An 18,691-nucleotide genomic window follows, 5' to 3' on the forward strand; every position below is an offset into this window, starting at 1 on the left:
TGAAGCTCTCTGCTGGGGATCATTTCAGTTTCTGGCCACCTCCCTCCGCTCCCCTTTCCTCAGATCAGCTTGTGCTTTCTGGCCGCACAAGAAGGCCCCAGGCATGTCACACGGCTATGGATGGACGCTTGAAAGTTCTAATGCATGAGGCCGGCTGCCTCCTTCAGACAGTGAAGGAGCCTAAGCAAGGCGTGCACATTCCCCGCAAACCCCCAGACCTCCCAGGACACCAGCCTGAGCGATACGGGCCCACGGGGGGATAAACACAACACAGCACCTGTGCTTTGCGTGGTCTCTTTGAAGAGGCAGCAATCCAGACGTCCTGAGCCCTCCCCACCACGCGTTAATGAACCGTGGGCGCTGATCAGGGCCCCCCTTTCCACCGTTGGCAGACACTCTGCTCCCGCAGCAGCCCCGACCCCAGGGCCCGACCCTGCCGGGTTTATCGTCCACCATGCTTTGCGTTCCCTGGGCCCCTCTTCCCTCAGGGGCCCAGTGTGGGGCAGAAGCTGGCACCCAGCTCCTCTCTGGTTTGGGCTTTTTGGAACGGCTACTAGATGCCAAGTCTCTGGGGAGAATTGGACATTAAGGAAGCAGGTGCACTCAGCATGGCCTATGGGTCGTGTTAGAGACGCAGAGCCTCAAGCCCCATCCAGGCCCTGGGGTCAGCATCTGCATTTTCCCAGGGGGCCCGCAAATGCACCCTGGACATTAGGGTTAGGGTTAGAGCCAGCACGGAATCCCCCTCCCGGCAGAGGCTTCTAGAAGGGCTGGGGCCTCAGCCAGTGGCACCAGCTCTTGGATTCCCGCTCTTGGGGGGATGACACATCTTCAATCAGAACTGTAACCATGACAGCTTCTCCTGTGATTTCCTAAAACAACTGCAGACAAGAAGCGGTCTCTATATATGTGTGCACTGTGGGTTCAGAGCTGTTCCCCCGACCCCCAGCACAGCCCTCCCCACACAGGTGCCGGCAGGGAAACTGAGGCACCACTGCTCACGTCATCCTGCCTTGTGAACCATGGTCTTGAAGTCGCTCATAGTGACACGGGACAGCATGGTCACGCTGCAGCCAGAGGACGAGAACACTGGTGTTCTCCACTTCATTTCAGAAAGCAGCTGGAGGGACCAGCGCATGACTCCCACTGAGCCGGCTGCTGGGGCTCGGGCGGCTGCCAGCAGTTGCTAGGAGTGCGATGTTGCCAACCGGCCCACGGCTGTTCTTTGTCCTCCGGCTCCTTTATAAATGGGAAGTGGGTCAGGTTGTTACCAGGATACAAAATACCAACACTTTGCAGATTGCTTAACACAAATAAATCAATTCTGGAGGTCTGTTTCTCTTAAACCATTCTTCCCTAAATTCTAAGTCTTCCTGGGGTTGCAAAGTGCACCTCCCATAGACAAGGGAATGATCCAGCAGCTCTGATCATCTCCAGCCTGGGCATGTGTGGGGCCAGCAGGGACGGTGGCCTGGGCGCCTCCCTGTCCACCGAGAAAGCTCATCAGAGCCCAAATCCTTACCGAGTTTAGACAAAACGAAATGATTTTTGTTTGTTATGCATTTGGCAGCAAACCCCAGCCTGAACAGACATGAGGCTGCTGGAGATGCTTACCTTACGGAAGGTTATAGAAGTGCGAAGAGTCCTGCACTTGCTGCAGGAAGATACATGTGTTTGTTTAGCAGGTGCTGTTCCACGCGGCCCATGGTACCCAGGAGGGAAACCACGTCACCTTTCTAAAATCTGAAAACCTCGGATCTCTGAAAAATGTACTAAAGGCTTTGGACAGATTTTCGATTTGAATATCATTCCATGTGAATTTTTTTTCCTCCTAGAATTTATTTTTTAAGAGTAATTTCAGGCTCACAACAAAATTGAACAGAAAGTACAGAGTTCTCATAGGCTAGTAGGTGTCCTAAAAATCCTCTGTGCTCCCCCTATTGTTTCATCCCCCACACCTCCTGGCGCCACAGATCCTTTTACTGTCTCCACAGACATTCTTTTCCAGAAGGTCACACAGCTGCAGTATGCAGTCTTTTCAGGTCGGCTTCGTTCTCTTAGCCATATGAATTTAGGATCCCTCTGTATCTTTTCATGGCTTGATAGCTCATTTCTTCTTAGTCCCCAGTGACATTCCATTGTCTGGATGTGCCACCCTTTGGTTTGCCCATCCACATGCTGCAGGACAACTTGGTTCCTTCCAATAGTTTTTGGCAATTATGAATAAAAGCTGCTATAAACATCTGTGTACAGGTTTTTGTGTGGACACAGGTTTGCCGTGTGACTTAAAAAAAAGAGATTTTATTTATTTATTTGAGAGAGACACAGAAAGAGTACCAGCAGGGGGAGGGGCGGAGGGAGAGGGACAGACTCTGCTGAGTGGTGAGCCCAATGCAGGGCTCGATCCCAGGACCCTGAGATCATGACCTAAGCCGAAGGCAGACGCTTTACTGACTGAGCCACCCAGGCGCCCTGCCACGTGATTTTTAAAGCTGCAGAATAAGCAGACGTTCAGGGTGCCTCTGAGAGATGCTCAAACACCGTGGGTTTTGAATGTCAGTCACTCCATCACTGCAAGGAAGTCGGGGTCCCGTAGCCCACCTCCCTGCATGCAAGTTGCTCCACACTTCTGTTGAATTACCCAAAAAGTTATCCTCTGAGGCTTGCTTGTAAGCTTTGTTAAGTGGGTGGAGACCAGCCTTTGGTTTAGGCTAATTTGGGGCCGCCCCTGAGGCCATAGCCCCCTGAGGACCCTACTCGTGGCCGCTGTCAGAGCTCTTCCATTCTGGCCCGTGGGAACACCCACTATTCCTGGGCCCGTAGAGCTCCAAGATTGCTCCAAGCGGGATTGTTCTACCCGCTCCTTTCTGGGGACCCTTTCCTCGCCTCGATAGGCTCCTGCCCACACCAGTGGCTCGTCAGCACCCAGCTACACAACGAGAGCCACCTCCTCTCCACACTCTGCCCCCCACGTTCTGGCCTCCTCGGCACCCCCACCTCCAAACTCTATCAAACCAGTCGCCAGGCTCTGGGGCCTCCTGTGCCGGGGCCTGGCCACTGTCCACACAGGGCTCAGTTCCCCTTCTCTCTGGGATCCGACACTGCTGTTGGCCAGTGTCCACACCGTGCCGTTTCCGCACCTGGCCTCGTTCAGTTGTTCAAGGTGGGAGAGTACTTCGGGTCGTGGTTACCACATCAGGCTGGGTTCCTTAACAATCAAAACGCCACCTCGCAGATTAGTGACACACTTCAGTCCCACATTACGGAGAGCGGGGACAAGAGGAGAACCCCGGGTGTTCTGAGACTCGGTGTGTAAGCGAGAACGAAGGCTGGGTGGAGCACGGGCAGGGAGCGCCCACCCAGCCTCCGCTGCCGTCCCACATGACGCCCAGCGGCCAGTCCAGGGAGGCGGGCGCTGCGGGGACATCCGCACGGGTCAGTGACGACGTCTCCTTCAGAGCGGCTGACCCTGAGGCAGGAGGAGACGGACGGGGAGAGTGCCGCTTTCTCCCACGGCGGGCAGCCTCCGTCCGCGCTGTCGGGCGGCCATGGGGAGGGGTCTTGTGTATCGGGACGCCAGGCACTGAGAAAATAAACGGTGCCTGCAGCGAAGAACCCCCCGCAGACCTGGCTGAAGGATCTGCCACACGCTCGTCTGCAGTCCGTCACCGTCCCAAGTTCTGGAACAGAAACTGGAGCGGGAAGGTCTCCGCGGTCTCAGCGGCAGGGTCGGGTCTGCCCGTTACTGCGCCGCCAGGGCTGTTGCTGGCCTGAAGGCAGGGCAACGCCGAGCGCCCCAAGTCCTGCGGCCCCGAGCTGCCCTGCTTTAGCCACCAAGAGAGGCCCGAGGCCCGGGGGCAGCCTTTTCCACACGCACCTTTGTGGCCGAGGGGCTCTCGGAGGGCAACTCCGTGTAGTAGCTCCCGGGAGCCGGAAGACTTAGCGGTGAAGACTCCCAACAGGAGATCGAGGTGCGTCTCCAAAGAAGCCCCCAGATCTACTTCCTTCTTTTCCTCCTGGACACACAGCTAGACCAATTTCCAGCCCCCACGTGGCTGAGCTCCGGACACGGAGTGTGTGGAAGGGTGGTGTGCTCTCCCACTCGGGGCCACAACCACCCCCTGGCGCGGCCCACCACGTGCTTCTCTTTCCCCAGCTGGCTGCAGCAGACGGGGAGACCGAATGGTGGCCCCCAGAAGGGCTGCCCACATCGGAAGGCCCGGAACCGTGCCTGGTGCACAGGGACCTTACTTGGCAAAGGGACCTCTGCAAACACAGTTAGGTTCGGGATCTCATGATGAGACCCTCCCGGATTAAGCAGGTGGATCCTAAGTCCAAGGACAGGGTTCCTGTAAGGGAAGAGCAGAAGGCCGTGGGAAGATGGAGGCAGAGACTGAGTTGTGCTAACATGAGCCGAGGGACCCCTGGAGCCACGACGAGAGGTGGGAAAGGCAAGGAAGACTGTCTCCATAGAGCCCGCGGAGACGGGGCCCCGCGGATACCCGCATCGGGACTTCTGCCTTCAGAACTCTGAGAGAACAGAATTCTGCCGTTTTAAGCCACCACATTTGCGGTAATTTGTTACAACAGCCAGGGAACCGACACAGAAAGTCACCCTCGGCGAACACGGAAGCCACAGGATGGAGGTGGCGGCTGGCAGGCAGCCGGGGTCCCTGAATGACTGCGGGGAGCACCCCCACCAACTCGCGCACGGCCTCCAGACACCACATCACATGGGCCAGAGACACGTCTCCTGTGCTGAGACAGCTTTTTCACTCTCATGTTCTAAAGCAAAAAATAATTCTAGTTTACTGTAAAAATAGATTGTTTCGTCTTTAAACTTTGTTCAATTATGATTCAAGGCAAATCTAACAGAACACATATCAACGGAGACATTCTGGGGAAGCCAGGGATAAGCATTCTGGAACTTTCTGCTTTTAACTAAAGATTGTTTCTTCAGCCTAGAAATCGGTATCTGGACCCCAAGCGTGTAGCTCTCCTGAAATGAGCCCAGAACGCAGTGTTACTGAGCCCAGGCCGAGCCTGGGGCTCCAGACCTGGACTATCAGCTTCTCTGTTCTGATGCTCGTATCTTGGAGGGAGAATCACCCAGTGGTGAACAAACTGGACTCTAGAACTATCTTGCCTGGGTTTAAATTTCACTTGTTAGCTATCTTAACTCCTTGAGTTGTTTCCTCGTCTGCGTAGTGGGGATAACATGGAGCTGGAAGGGCTAATACATTGGATCCCCGTCAACCACATTTTGAAACAAATGAGAAAGGCAAAGCAGCCAGGCAGAGGGGACCCACTCGGAGGATAGTGTTGACTTGTGCTGGGCTGGCCGGAGGTCTCAGCCACGTGGCCACTGAGCAGATTGTCAGCAGGTAGGCAGAGCTCATCAGCCTGGCAGGCTGGGTCTTGGCTCCTAGAAGGTCCCGCTGGGCACAGTGGGAGGGTGGCATTATCCACAAGGGTGTAAGTACACACAGAGGCAAGTGCAGGGCCAGCCACCGTGGCGGCTCACACAGGTCCTGCGGAGCTGCAGGCCTGCCTGCTGGGATGGGGTGGAAGGACCCTGCTGGATCTCCTTCGGCTCCCTCAAATCCTGGCCTGGGGGTGTGTGCAGCTTCGAGAAAACACAATTTCTGCAGAACCCCCTCACGGAACATGGGTCTGGAGACAGCAAGAGACAAACGTGGGTGCCGGTTTATCTCCACTGGTTCCAGGTCAGCTTCGCTCTCTCTCACGTTATGTCCAGCATTCCTTCCCAAGCGCCCCCTGCGGCCTACAGGCCCAGTACCATGCAGAGGGCCCGCTCCAGCCAGGGCAGGGCACTCATGGCTAAAGCCAGCACGCAGTCCTCCACAGGGCACAGGCACAGGTCCTGAACAGAGGGGGAGCCACACGGCCCGGAGCTCGGGCTGCCCTCGCTGCTGCTCTTGCTTTTATTGGGGTTCTTCTCGTGCCCCCTATTTCTCTAACTCTGCCTCATCACTGCACTTAAAACAAAAAACAAAATGATTCCTGCTAGCTCCCAGACCTGCTTTAATTGCCTCTTATCCTCTTCCCTTCTCTCCCCAGAGCTGACCTTTGAACAAAGGAGACTGAGATGCAAGGAAACACAAGCTGGAGGGAGAAGCGCGCCTGCCTTCGTGGGGCTGGTCAGTAGCAGCACACCTCGTGCTCCGACCTCTTCCGGACATCCCTGCAGCCAGCCTCTCCCTCCCGACACAGAGGGCCTCAGGCCTTGTCACCTCCCACACCTGTAGGAGGTCTCCATCGGCAGGCCCCACGGCTGAGGGCTGTGGGAGGCAGATGCCCTGGAGGAAACATGCCCCACAGGGCACTGGGGGGAGCACCATTTAACCTGCCCGGATCCACAAATAAAGGCCACATGCGCTTTTGGAAGACGCGTCTTTTATTCAGGAACTACGTCTTCCCTCCTGGTTCCAGCTCGGGCCAGGAGCGATGCCGTGACCGGAAGCACTCTTGCTGAACACCCAGTGGGAGAATGGAGAAGCGCTGCTTCCCGCCTCTCAGAGCGCCACCTGCACGGTCATGGCCCAGCACGGGAGGCCGAGCCCTTTCGTAGTCACCCCTGCAGGCAGGCGCTTCCCGCTGCGGGGCCAGGTGGCCAACTTTCCGTAGCCACACACCGCTATTTACTAGATCTAATCGTATTTTAGAAATCGGCTCTTCCACGCTAAGATTTACAATAAAAATAAAATAATTTGCTCTGTAAACTATAGTAGAAAGTTTCAAGTGTCTTAAAAACGATCTTCCATACAACGGAAAAAGGCTTCTGTGTTCTGTTCTGGGCGACAGGAGACCCAAGTGTGCGGAGAGGAGCCGTACTGGCCTGTTGCTGGAGACGCCATGGAAGCACTTCTCGGCCACGGAGACCTGGAAAGAGGACAGAGCCACTTTCTTCCCCTCGGGCTCGACGTCCAACTCTCCTCTCCCCGCAGGCTCTTCCAAGATGCTCACGGCTGCTCTGCCGTTGCCTGGTCCTTGGCGGCAGCGACCAGCTCTGTGAGGGCGGGGAAGCTCCTTATGTCCTTTGTTGCCAGGCCCATCTTTTGTATCTGCAAAGGCCATGAAAGCAAATAAAGTCCCTGTGGTTCCAGCTGAACGCGAACAAAAGACCCTTATAAAGGACACAGAGAACAGCCACCCCCTCCCTCCACAAACCCAGAAAAAGAGTGCTCCCCAACGAGTGGCAGGGTATATTTCCCTTCACAGCAAAGGACTGACTCGTGGTCAAGCTTCCCATTTCGGGGCTAAACACTTAGCATTCTAAGAAGCCAGCATGTTCATTTATCTCAGTCCATCACGCCAGGCTCTTACCAGCATAAGAGGCTCTTTTGTGGACCGCAAAAGAAAATTCGCACAAAAAGAATCATCAAGTGAACTATTTTTTAACTGGAGAGTTTTCAAAAAAGCACTGGCCTGAGCTCTTCACTTCTTCACATGCCACCAACAACTTTTTCTCAGAGCCTGATGAATTGCGGACGCTGTGGCAGAGCGAGCACCGTGGATTACTGTGGTAACCGAGTCGTGGCAGACCGTGTTCCTGCTTTTGTTAACAGCAGCAAACACCCCCCCCACACACACACACACACAAATCTGGAAAAATCTACAGCAGATTTAGCTTCTGTTGGCACGCTGCCGCTCATTCTGGGGACTGGGACCAAGGGGTGCCATTTCTTTTCGTCCCCCTGCTGCTACCCTCCCACCCCTCCCTGTCTTGCTTTGGCTTCTCTGTTCTTCATATCGCTGTAACAAATTGTCTTGCTTGTAAAAAGACTTGATAAGTTTCTCTTGTGAAATAAAGAAACAGGGCAATGGACTTCTGCCAGGATATATCTCTAAATTCACCTCAAAGCAGCAAAATTTGGATCTCCAGTGATGACCCTGACGTGCGAGAGTCCTCAGTGAGCTAGAAAGCCAAGCATCTCCTGATGGGGACTTCAGGCTCTCACTTCCTTGCCTCTAGCACAAGACCTTTCTGGAGGACCTGTGCTATACAGCGAACCTAAACAGTTTAGAAAGCCAGTTTCTCAAGGACGAGAAGCTTCCCGATCCTTGAGCAAGTCACCCAGTGTGAACGGAGGCCTTGCACAGAACCCCTATCGGCCTCCTAAGTGACACTGTGTACAGCAATGCTCATCCATCCGCTGTGACTCTAAAACCTGTGTTTGAGGGAAAACCGAAAACTCAGCCAGGGAAGCAGAGAAGTCAGGCTCAGAGATTTCTCAAGGGCCACACTGAGAAATCCATGGGCTAATGTTCTTCTAGTTAGTCTAACCACCTGATTACGTCTTGGGCACTCTGCAGGCGGTGGACAAATAAGACGCCATCTTGTCTATGAGCTCACACTCGAGTGGGACTCATGAACACGAGCGCCCATGAGCCAAGAGGAGGTTGTTGGACCTCAACTGTCAATGTTTACCATTTGGTTATGCACACCCTTTTCCTTCAAGTATTTTGGGGTCCTGACCCACTCTTCCAGCCTCAGGAGTGGATACCCCCTGCCCCCTTGGCAGCAAGTGCGGGCTCGGGGGAGCCACCAAGAGACCACTGGGCCCGCAGAACTCGTGTCAGATGCACCAGGCTGACGATGGCTCGGGGCTTACCTGCTCTCCCAAGTACTCCACATCCAAGGCCAACTGCAGCCTGATCTTGTCATCGTCGCTCATGCCACCGCCACTGGGACCGACGGGGTTGGCAGGAGTGCTTTTCCTGGCTTGTTTCAGCCTTTTCAGGCTCTCTTCCATTTTCCTCACCGAGCTCAGAACGTCTGACACGGTTTCATAGTACCTGGAGCAAAAGACACACTCACTGGTGAGATCAAGGTGTTTGTGTGCACCCCCAAACAGATAAACTGGCTTTGTGGGCCAAAACAAGAGATTTTTAAGACAGAAATTCATTTCCAATAAAAAAACCCAACCACGGTAAATTTGCCAATGTTTCTTAAAACTGAAAAAAATAGGGTTTTGGGGGTTTTTTTTTGGATTTGGATTTTGGATTTTTGGTTTCTCTCAGAGAGAGAGACAGGGCGCACAAGCAGGGGGAGCAGCAGAGGGAGAGGGAGAAGCAGACTCCCTGCTAAGCAGAGAGTCCAATGGGGGTCTCAACCCCAGGACCCGGGGATTATGACCCGAGTCAAAGGCAGATGCTTAACTGACTGAGCCACCCAGGTGCCCCCAAAGAGTGGGTCTTGACTCTGGAGCACTGCATTCCCTCAGAACTGAAGAAACATGTACGTGGACTTTGTGTACAATTTTACTCCCGAACACTAAGAGGAAACTGTGGGCCAAATGGTCTTTCCCACGTGAAGGGTGAGCAGCTGGAGCTCATTCCCCAAGTGCAAGTAACAGACTCATTTATAGTCTGTTCTAGGAACAGTTCATCTTTTAAAGAATGGAAGCATTTCAAATTTTTAAATAAAACTAATTACCTTCACATTACTCTTAATGAAATTTGCAAATAATAAATGAGTTGCGTTTCAAAACTTTGTTTACAAGCTGGTTACTTGACACTTGGAATGTATGTGCCCACAAAAACAATACTGTAACTCATGTTCTAAATTAACCCACACGTTACTTAATTCAGAAGCAAGTGAAATAAATCAAATATTATTGTAAAATAATTAAACAAAATTCAATAATAAAACAGTGATATACTTTTGACATCACTCAATGCTGGCACTTGGGGAAGAGTCGATTAAATGAGGAATGAGGAGACATTCAACCACAAGGACGCCGAAGACCTCCTTATGTTTTCAAGGGCTGCAGGGTTTTAGACACAAAACATTTATTCGTTGTAATGATACTTCAGAGTGTATGTTTTCTAGACAGCAGCGGCCTCACCGGGATGAGCCTTTGATTATGTGGCGGGATCAGAGCCACTGCAGACACAGCTGAGGAGAGAAAGGATCTTCAAAGAGAAAGGTGGCCTGGACTTGCAGAAAGAGGCCTGCATGAGGCGCGTGATGGGCAGCAAAGCCCGGGCGTGCTCAGAGAGGTGCGGGGCCAGTGTGAACCCTGGGGACACCGGGAGGCAGGCGGCCCGATGCTCTCTGGGTGCAGGGCGAGTGGAGTGAGCGCAGCTCAACCATCAACACAGACGGAAGGACTGAGCGCCTGTGCCTGACCTGTCTGGCGACACACTGATTTGATGCGCTCACCGCCTTGTCCACATGCAACCCTACGATGGCTTCAGTGGTCTCTGACTCAGTGCTTGTCTGAGAACGTGTGGCACAGCCGACGTCTCAGGTACTTACTTGTGAGTGCTCTCCGAAAGTGCGCCTTCCAGCCACTGCTGAATCATTGCCCGTTTGAGCTTATCCTTGTGCCCACTCTGAAGCTGGTAGAATGGCTTCAGAGCACTGTCCACGTAAGAGGAGGCTGCTGTTGGCACCTCCTGGAATAATGACAGCAGGGGTTAAAAAATATACACACAAAAACCAGAGTAAGTTACTCAAACTTCAAAGAGATCCTACGGATGTACGAGTTTTGCGACAAGAACGAACTCCCTCCCTCCCCGACAGTTGTCTGCAGAAAGATCCTTGGAGAACACGAGGGGGTCCAGCAGAGTAAGGCAAGGGAAAATCGTGTTTAGAGCCAGAGATGGAGAGAGAACGAGAACAAGCACTGAAGTATGTACCAGGGCGGAGGGGGCGGGGGAGAGCCGTGTTCGAGACTGTGCATTTCTAACGAGCTCCCACTGGGTGATGCCAAGGCTGCCGGTGGACAGACGGAGGAGCAAGGATCTAGGGTGAGTAATTTGACTTTCCTTAGTTTTAGCTTCATCTGAAAACAAGGACACCGGCATTCACTTTATAGAGGAACAAATGAGAGTATGTGACCCACGAGCACCTGGTAAACATATTAACATCGTATTGAACAGACAGGGAAAGTTGGTAGCTTACTAGAAGAAAATTAACGTATTTGGGAATATAAAGTAGGTCTCTCTCTCCCACCTTGAAGTGGGAGCTTCAAGTCAGACCGGAAAGGGAAAATCAGGTGACAAAGTACTCTTGCTGGAAGCGGTAATCCTACCGCACACCCCAGATTTTAAAAGGAGAAGAACAGCCACAAAAGAGATTTGCTCCAGCTCAGTTCAGCCCTTGCTGCCTCCGTGACACCGAGTGGGACGTGAAGGGTGAAACACACGGGACAAGAGGCCCCCGCTCAGCACACGCAGAGGCTGCCCTGAACCAGGGGCGTGTGCAGGAGCACACAGCACAGCATCCTGGGACATTTTCAGAGTTCTTAAAAATAATTTTAGTAGTAAACTGCCTAACATCCAACTCTACAATTGGGAAAAAAGAAAATTCGATGGAAAATTAAGTGACACATAGCAAGAAGGAAACGAGCATATAAATGTCTGAAAGTAAGAGTTCAGGAGGGGAACCTACACCACTGGTCAAAACAAAGTCCCCAAATCGCCATTCTATAAAATGTGACAACAGGAGAATTCGACTTTGAATGCCAGTGTACATGCACGCTTTTTCACCTCAGAAATGCTTTCCATATTCTTAACGCAGCTTTTCAAATCTTATCGAGTTAAAGAAGAGAAGAAAGCAGGTACTTACTAGGATAATATGAAGGGAACAAGGTAAATTCAATATTTTTCAAATATAAGAGACAAAGACCAAAAGAGTATGAGTCAAACATATTTTATAAAAATGCTTTCTTTTGAAATGACTCTCTTTCCTTACGGCCAAAGGAATCCAGAACAAGTCCGTATTGTCTGACTCCAATTCCCAAGGCAGCTGGCCATAACCAACCACCTGTGGGGTCCCCTTCCCGCAAAAAAAGATTCTTTGGCTGAGGCCGATTAGCTCTGCCTCAGGCTTCCCTGGGAACCTACCTCTCTGGGTCTTGCTCAACCACTCCTTCCCTCAGTAGCTTTCCTACTATATATTTCCCACCTCAAAATTCTTTCCAGTGAGTGGTGCTGACCTTATTGGTTCTTCGGTAAAGCCTGGGGACCTCCAGGGCACTTTTCAGGTAACTGAAGCAAGACTCACTTAAGTCTTGGATGATCCTGTTACTCAAGGCAGGGACACAGGCTGCCAGAGACGTCTGGGAGTCCTCCAGGGCTGCTGCTGAGACAGAAAGATTGAATGTAACCACTTACTTAGGCCCAGAAGTGAATCTTAATTTAGACAGTGTCATAGTATTTAGAGAATGTACGACAATAAATCAAATCGAATCATTAGAATTAAACAAAATATCTCAGAGAATTTAAAATCACAGAACAGAATATAGAAACAACCAAGGATTTACAACTAGAGAAGAAAATGGTAAATATATCCTACAATCTCTAAAGTTTCATTTTAAATTATTTCTTATTCAAAGATTTGCTGGGTCTAAAGATTCATTTTTTACCTGAGATAGAAGAAAAATTCTTAAAGCCAATCATTTCAAGTTTTGGCTTGATTGTTTCCAAGAGTTCTGGAAGCTGAAATAAATATGCACTTCATATATTCAGTTACTTTTATAAATCAAAGGAAGAGGCAATTCTATTTGCATCTATAAACCCTAAAATATTATTAATGAACACTGAAACTAAACTTGGGACTTTCTGTCATTTTCATCAGAAGAAAGTAAAACTTTGACAAAACAGAAATTCTGTTTCACAAAAACAGAATCCGACAACATGGGAAACAGCAGTGCACGGCTATTAACTGGCCCAGGGAATATGAAAACATTTTCTATTCTGTGGCTCTCCCCGGTACCAAAACAACCTTGCAACAAAGACCTTGTTTTTGCTCAAAACTTGTATTTGTTCAAGCACCACAATATATTTAAGCCGGAGGAGAGCGGACTTATGTACCAGAGCACTCACACACAAATTCAGCCCACAAGGCCCTCTTAATTAATGATAAAGGCCCCAAACATGGACCCCTATCTGGGAAAACAGAGGGCGACGTTTTAACAGTTGAGCACTTTCAAAGTACAGCTGAAGATTAAACGTTACCAGGAAATATGTGGTCAAGTGGGGTAGAGACAATTAAACTCCAACCCGTTAGTGATCGTGCCTCATGGAGTAAGCAGAGCTAATGAACTGCGGGGCGTGGCTCGCTTGGAGCGCATCGCAGCACCACCAGAAAGGAAGCAAAGGCCCCAGGTTCACCCAGTTCCTGACTAGACTGATAAGCAAGGAGGAACGGAGCCCACCTGGGGGGGGAAAGTTGGAGAAACACCTCGGAGGGCAGATGAACATGTTCTCTTGAGGTACCCTTGGGCCTCACGATTCTAAGCCCCGTGAGGCCAAATGGTGTCAGATCTTTGCACATACTGCTTTCTGTGGCAACATTGAAGTGAGCACCTGGAATTCTTCCGGGACACAGGCCTACCTGCTCCTGAAGCTTGTCCAGGTCTGCGACCACATACACAAGCTGCGTACTGGAAATGGAGACCACGGGCTTGGTCTCCGAAGGGCCACCTCCTTGGTCTTCACCACTTCCTTGGGCAACTGAAGGGTCTTTGCTACCAGTTACCAAAGGCTTTTTAAAATCCTTGGCACTTTCATTAGAGATGGGCCTGAGTAAAAGCTGAAAAACCATTTCAATGATTACTTTTCCACTAGCAACATCTCTGAGCTTTTATTTTTGTGGGTCAACAGCTTACCTAAAGTGATAGCTATCTACAAAGTATTCACTACAAGTTTACTAATGAAAGCAAGACAAGGAGAAATAAGGTCAAGCTACAACCCCACGTACATTTATCCTCCTTAAACCTGTGTCTAATTTCCAGTGATAAAAAGTAACTGGCAAAAATAAAATAGGTCCCTAAACTGAACGAAAATTAATTTCTGGAACATCACAATTAAAAAAAATTCATTAATTCTATTAGGTAAATCATTTACCAAGTGTGCTTGGTAAATTTATCATTGTAATTAGTAAGGATAAGAAAATTGAAATCCAAGCCTCATTATGCTTCAAACAATACAAACAAAAGTGTTATTCACATCACGTATTGTTACGAGGGAAAAACCAGAGTGAAGTACTCTGGCATCAAGAAAAAAATGGAATATTGAATGTTCGAGGCAAAATAATTTATTAGAGACGTAAGAATTGCTGGCTGGTAGGAATGCATGACGCAGCCGACTCAGATCTGACTGAAGACTCGCACCAACCCCTCTGTGTCCCCAGAACCGACTGCACAGTGGTCTTCAGAAACAGCTTGATGGGCAGGGTGGTCTGCTAAGACCCTTCTGAGCAGAGGAAGGCAAAAGGGAAAAAGAAAACTGGCTTCCACTGATCTCCCAGGATCTGCCAGGCACTTCCGTCAACAATCTGTTGGTCAACAAATGATCTCTTTACTTCTCACAACCACATACGGAAGCTGTTTCTCCACTTTACAGATGAAGAATTTGGGACTCCTAGAGCTCATTTTCCCAAAGCCACAAAATATAAAAGTGGCAGAACCTCAGTTTGATTCTGACTAAAACCTGCACTCCTTCCACCGGAACATTCCAACACAACGACGTGCTCATCTCCTACTGCAACCAAGACTGTATTCCTTCCACAGATGAGGCTTCTTCGTGTTGTCCTTCCCGAGAGCTAGCACATGCACGGAAATACACGAGTATTCTCATACCCATCACACTGAACAGGCTGCGTGTCTGTCTGTCGCCTGAGACTGTCCAGGAGGCAGGGTCTCTCTGACACCAAGACACTGGTGTGGGGCCTGCCTGCGTGCTGAGCTATACGAATGCTTTATGCACAAAACCTAAAAAATCTTCATAGGCATGCAGATATTTAATATATTCAACTACCTTGACAAGGAGAAGAGTAGGATATTTTGAAATGAAGAAAAGGTTAGTTTTCCTACCTTTTCATCTCGATGATCGTGTGATTTTTTTTAAGCTTCCAAATACGATTAAAATGTGTGTATTTTTACTTCCACTCTTTCGTTAAAATGAGCATCTTTGTTTTAATTTGGAGGCACCTCAAAGATGCGGGCTTGGAGAAGGGAAAACGAGCTCATCAGCGCAGAGCTTTCCCACAAGACGAAGCACCGAGTATGGGATCGTAAACTCCCATAAAGGCAAGGGTGGCAAGAGTGAAAACACCAGCCACGAAATGAGAAATGCGCCTACTGTCGGCCTCCAGATTAACCTCTCATGACAACCTTGTAAAAGCTAAGCACGTTTAGCGTAAGGTGTGTGGAATCCCCAAGAGCGCTGGCGTTAGCGCCGGTGTCGGGGGGCGGCGCGGCCAGCCCTCACCTCGCTGACAAACACGGAGTACCGAGCCAGGATCTGCAGCGTGAGCCTCCACAGACGAGGCGCCAGCACCGGCAAGAACATCTCGTCTGACCAGCAGCGCTGCAGGCTGCCCCATGTCCTGTGAGAAGCCAAGAGGCAAAACGAGCTGCCAGCTGGAGAAGAAACAGACACATATGGAATCTCAGGCAACTCAGGGCTCAATTCCAATATTTTCAACATATAATTCAGGAGTGCAGAAGGGGGCCGTAATCCATTCACGCCACCACATCTTTCGTGGCAATGCGTTTTCTAATTTTACACAATTCTCCCTCCCAGGTGTTTGATAAATATTAAACACATACAGCATTATGTTAAATCATTTGTTAACAGGTATTTTATACATCAGTAAACACAAGCAGGAGTGGCGGTCACTTGCGAGGGTTTCGACTTTGGTTTTGAATTTGTCCTGTTTCATTTGTCTGCTCTTCTGTTCCTCTACCTGAACGTGCAATTTATATACAGGAAGTCAGTGACATATGACCATGTTTGGCAAAGACGGGTGAAGACCAACTTTGAGGCTAAAACCGTGCAGTCCAGGCTGACTTAGCCACACAGAAATGAGAAGTTTCAGCAGAGCAGCCTAGAGACCTGCGTGGCTATGGAAGGAGCCTACAGCATGTGAGTGGCCACCAGGAAGGACCGCAGGACACGAGATTAATGAGGCTGTGGAGGAAAGCAAGCATGTCTGGAACCTGCCAACCACGGTCACCTGCTCACTACCCCAGGATGGGGGCCAAGGGCTGTAGAGGCCTGGGGCAGGAACCCCAGTTATGAATCATCCTCCAGGAGGGAAGGGCCACCCTGATGTTTACCTCCACCTGGGATGAAAGCAGATGGAAGCCAGTTTGCTATACAAAGAGCTGGTCACCAGGGACTAATCTCCTTGCCATGTTATATTCAGAAACAAAAATGAGGTCTGCTTCCTATATTCTTAAAGGTTTTTTTTTTTTTTTTAATTTTATTTTAGGGATGACTGGGTGGCTCAGTCGGTTAAGAGTCTGCCTTCAGCTCAGGTCATGATCCCAGGGTTCTGGGATCGAGCTCCTCTTCGGGTTCCTTGCTCAGCAGGGAGCGTGCTTCTCCCTCTGTCTGCCTCTCCCCCTGCTTGTGCGCTCTCTCTCTGACAAGTAAATAAAATCTTTAATAAAATAAAATAAAAATTTATTTTAATTCCAGTATAGTTAACATACAGTGTTGTACTGGTTTCAGGTGTACAATATTGTGATTCAACAATTCTGTACATGACTCAATGCTCATCATGGTAAGTGTCCTCTTAATCCCCATCACTTATTCCCCCCTCCCCTTCCCCTCTGGTGACCATCAGTTTGGTGTCTATAGTTAAGAGTCTGTTTCTTGTTTTGTCTCTTTTCTTCCCTTTGCTCGCTTGTTTTGTCTCTTAAATTCCACGTATGAGTGATATTATATGGTATCTGTCTTTCTCTGACTTCATTCCCTTGCCAATGGCAAGATTTCCTTCTTTTTTACTGTTGAAACAATATCCCATTTCTTTTTATAAAGAAAGAAGCTCTATAAACAAAAAAATTTGATTTCTTTTAGCCTCTTTAAAAAACAAAAGAGGTTGAGTTACGTCTTTAAGGTCTAACCTACTGCATGACAGGACAAGGTCGGGGTGACTGGCTGGGCTTCCCTCGCTCACTGAGTGGCGCTCTGCCACTGGTCACTTTCAGGAATTTACCTGGAGCGTCCTCCAGTACATCCGTAAGGGCTGCTTCTAAGGATCCTGCGATTTCTCTAAATCTGAGACAAAAACAAGGGCACAGATTAGGGTTTATGCAGCTGCTGGATGCCTTTCCCTACCTGTTCTCCCTCCTTCCCGAGGACTAGGCACTTCCTCCACCAGCTTGCCCCTCAGTCTGACATTCTTAGCAATGCCCAACCGGCCCTAGAATGCCCAGTCTTGCAAACGTTTTTAACTGAACAAGGAATACCTTTCTCTTGATTCAGCCACTATCATGTAGGGTTCTTCTGTTTCTTTGCAGCTGACTGGAATCACAACTAAAACCATGTTTTTCAAACTAAACAAACTGCCCATTTCAGCTGCCATCAAGAAGCCATGCCCGGCAAGTCCCACCTGCCTGTCCTCGTGCTGTCCCCGCACGGCCATGAGACTGTGGGTATCTCCAATCCATCTTGATTTGCACTATCACAGCAGAATAAATGTACCCAAACTAAGGAATGGGGAGGCTGTATTCTGCACCTTTGTTTGCAAGCTTGAGAAAAGCCACAGCAGGCAGCCAGTTAGCATGACAACGGCTGGCCGCTCATGCTCTGTGCATTTCTGTGGAGCCTCTCGTGCTGTCCGGCGCCCACCCTGTTGGCCTGGCCAGCCGGCGTCTGCGCCACCACTTCTGGTCAGTTCTCCTGTGTCTCAGCTGGCCCACTGGCCACTGAGACATCCTGCCCCCGACTTCTGTTGTAACAACTGATGTGGACACACGTTTAGGACTTTGAGACATGAAAGTGTATATTTTTTAAACTAGCTGCTCAGGTCGCGCTCTGTTTCCCGACTATGTAACGTCCCCCGTCACGCCTTTCCCAGCATGCTCCTGTCACCTGCCAGTTCCCTTGCTGTCAATCAATTCTGACACACGCTCAAGATTAATTTACCTAATTGAGCAGTTTGGTTTTTTTATAGTATATGTGTGCTTTTTAAGAGCAATTCAGAGACGGAGCTGAAGGAAAATGGCTGAAGGGTGAAAAGAACAGCACATCAGACATCCACGAACGTGCAACACGGCTCAGAGCCAGAGACCCCAAGGCCGCCCTGCACCCTGCACCGTTGGAGCTGGCCGGTTTCCTACAGCTTCCTGGAGGCTATGTGGAAGGAACCTATCCTCCTACGGCTCAGGAAGTCCACAGAAGGCTCATCTCCCCGAGCTGCAGATGGGAGACTTGGGAGAGCTGCAGATGGGAGGCACAGGCAGAAAGTGGGGTAAGAGAAGGGAGCCCAAAAATGGCAGCAAAAGGGGGCAGGGTGACCTTGCGCCTAATGAAGAGAAGTGGGAAGGGGTGCTCTGCAGCGGGGAGAGCACACTGGCCCCAGGTCTCAGCTTCAGGCCCCTCACATCACTTTTTCCAAAATCCATACAAAATACAGAGTAAGCTCTGACAGGGAAAGGGCCTGAGAGCTAACCAGGCACTGTGTATGGCTGGGAAAAGCAAGCTACACAGCCCCGAGTAAGGAAATGGTTGCATAACGTGTGGCACATTCATTCTAGAATGTGATACGGAAAGAGGTCGGCTTGAAGCAATACGCAGTAAGAAGAGCAAATATAATTTAGTAGTAAGGAAAGACACTGGACACAAAATTATGTGTACATTTATGCTAACAATGAGAACACACACGAGAAGGTACCAGAACCAAATGCAGCAGGACCCCTGGTAT

At 50.0% G+C, this 18,691-nt stretch overlaps 1 protein-coding gene across 4 annotated transcripts in view; it reads right to left on the minus strand.

The window, feature by feature from the left end:
* Positions 1-6,398: 6,398 nt before the first annotated feature.
* COG2 (component of oligomeric golgi complex 2) overlaps positions 6,399-18,691 on the minus strand; it is a 48,158-nt gene continuing 35,865 nt past the window's right edge. For 3 of the 4 annotated variants that reach the window (XM_011235221.3, XM_019808321.2, XM_034662524.1), the window contains 8 exons: positions 16,982-17,043; positions 15,247-15,398; positions 13,370-13,567; positions 12,399-12,471; positions 11,970-12,115; positions 10,286-10,425; positions 8,637-8,820; positions 6,399-7,085 (listed from right to left, as the gene is read on the minus strand). In XM_011235221.3, the coding sequence (XP_011233523.1) occupies positions 6,984-7,085; positions 8,637-8,820; positions 10,286-10,425; positions 11,970-12,115; positions 12,399-12,471; positions 13,370-13,567; positions 15,247-15,398; positions 16,982-17,043 (1,057 nt within the window). In that variant the 3' untranslated portion in view covers positions 6,399-6,983. The remainder of the gene's footprint in view (positions 7,086-8,636; positions 8,821-10,285; positions 10,426-11,969; positions 12,116-12,398; positions 12,472-13,369; positions 13,568-15,246; positions 15,399-16,981; positions 17,044-18,691) is intronic. The other variant, XM_002927610.4, reaches the window with a different exon arrangement.

Source organism: Ailuropoda melanoleuca, chromosome 6, assembly GCF_002007445.2.
Source record: "Ailuropoda melanoleuca isolate Jingjing chromosome 6, ASM200744v2, whole genome shotgun sequence".
Taxonomy (NCBI): domain Eukaryota; kingdom Metazoa; phylum Chordata; class Mammalia; order Carnivora; family Ursidae; genus Ailuropoda; species Ailuropoda melanoleuca.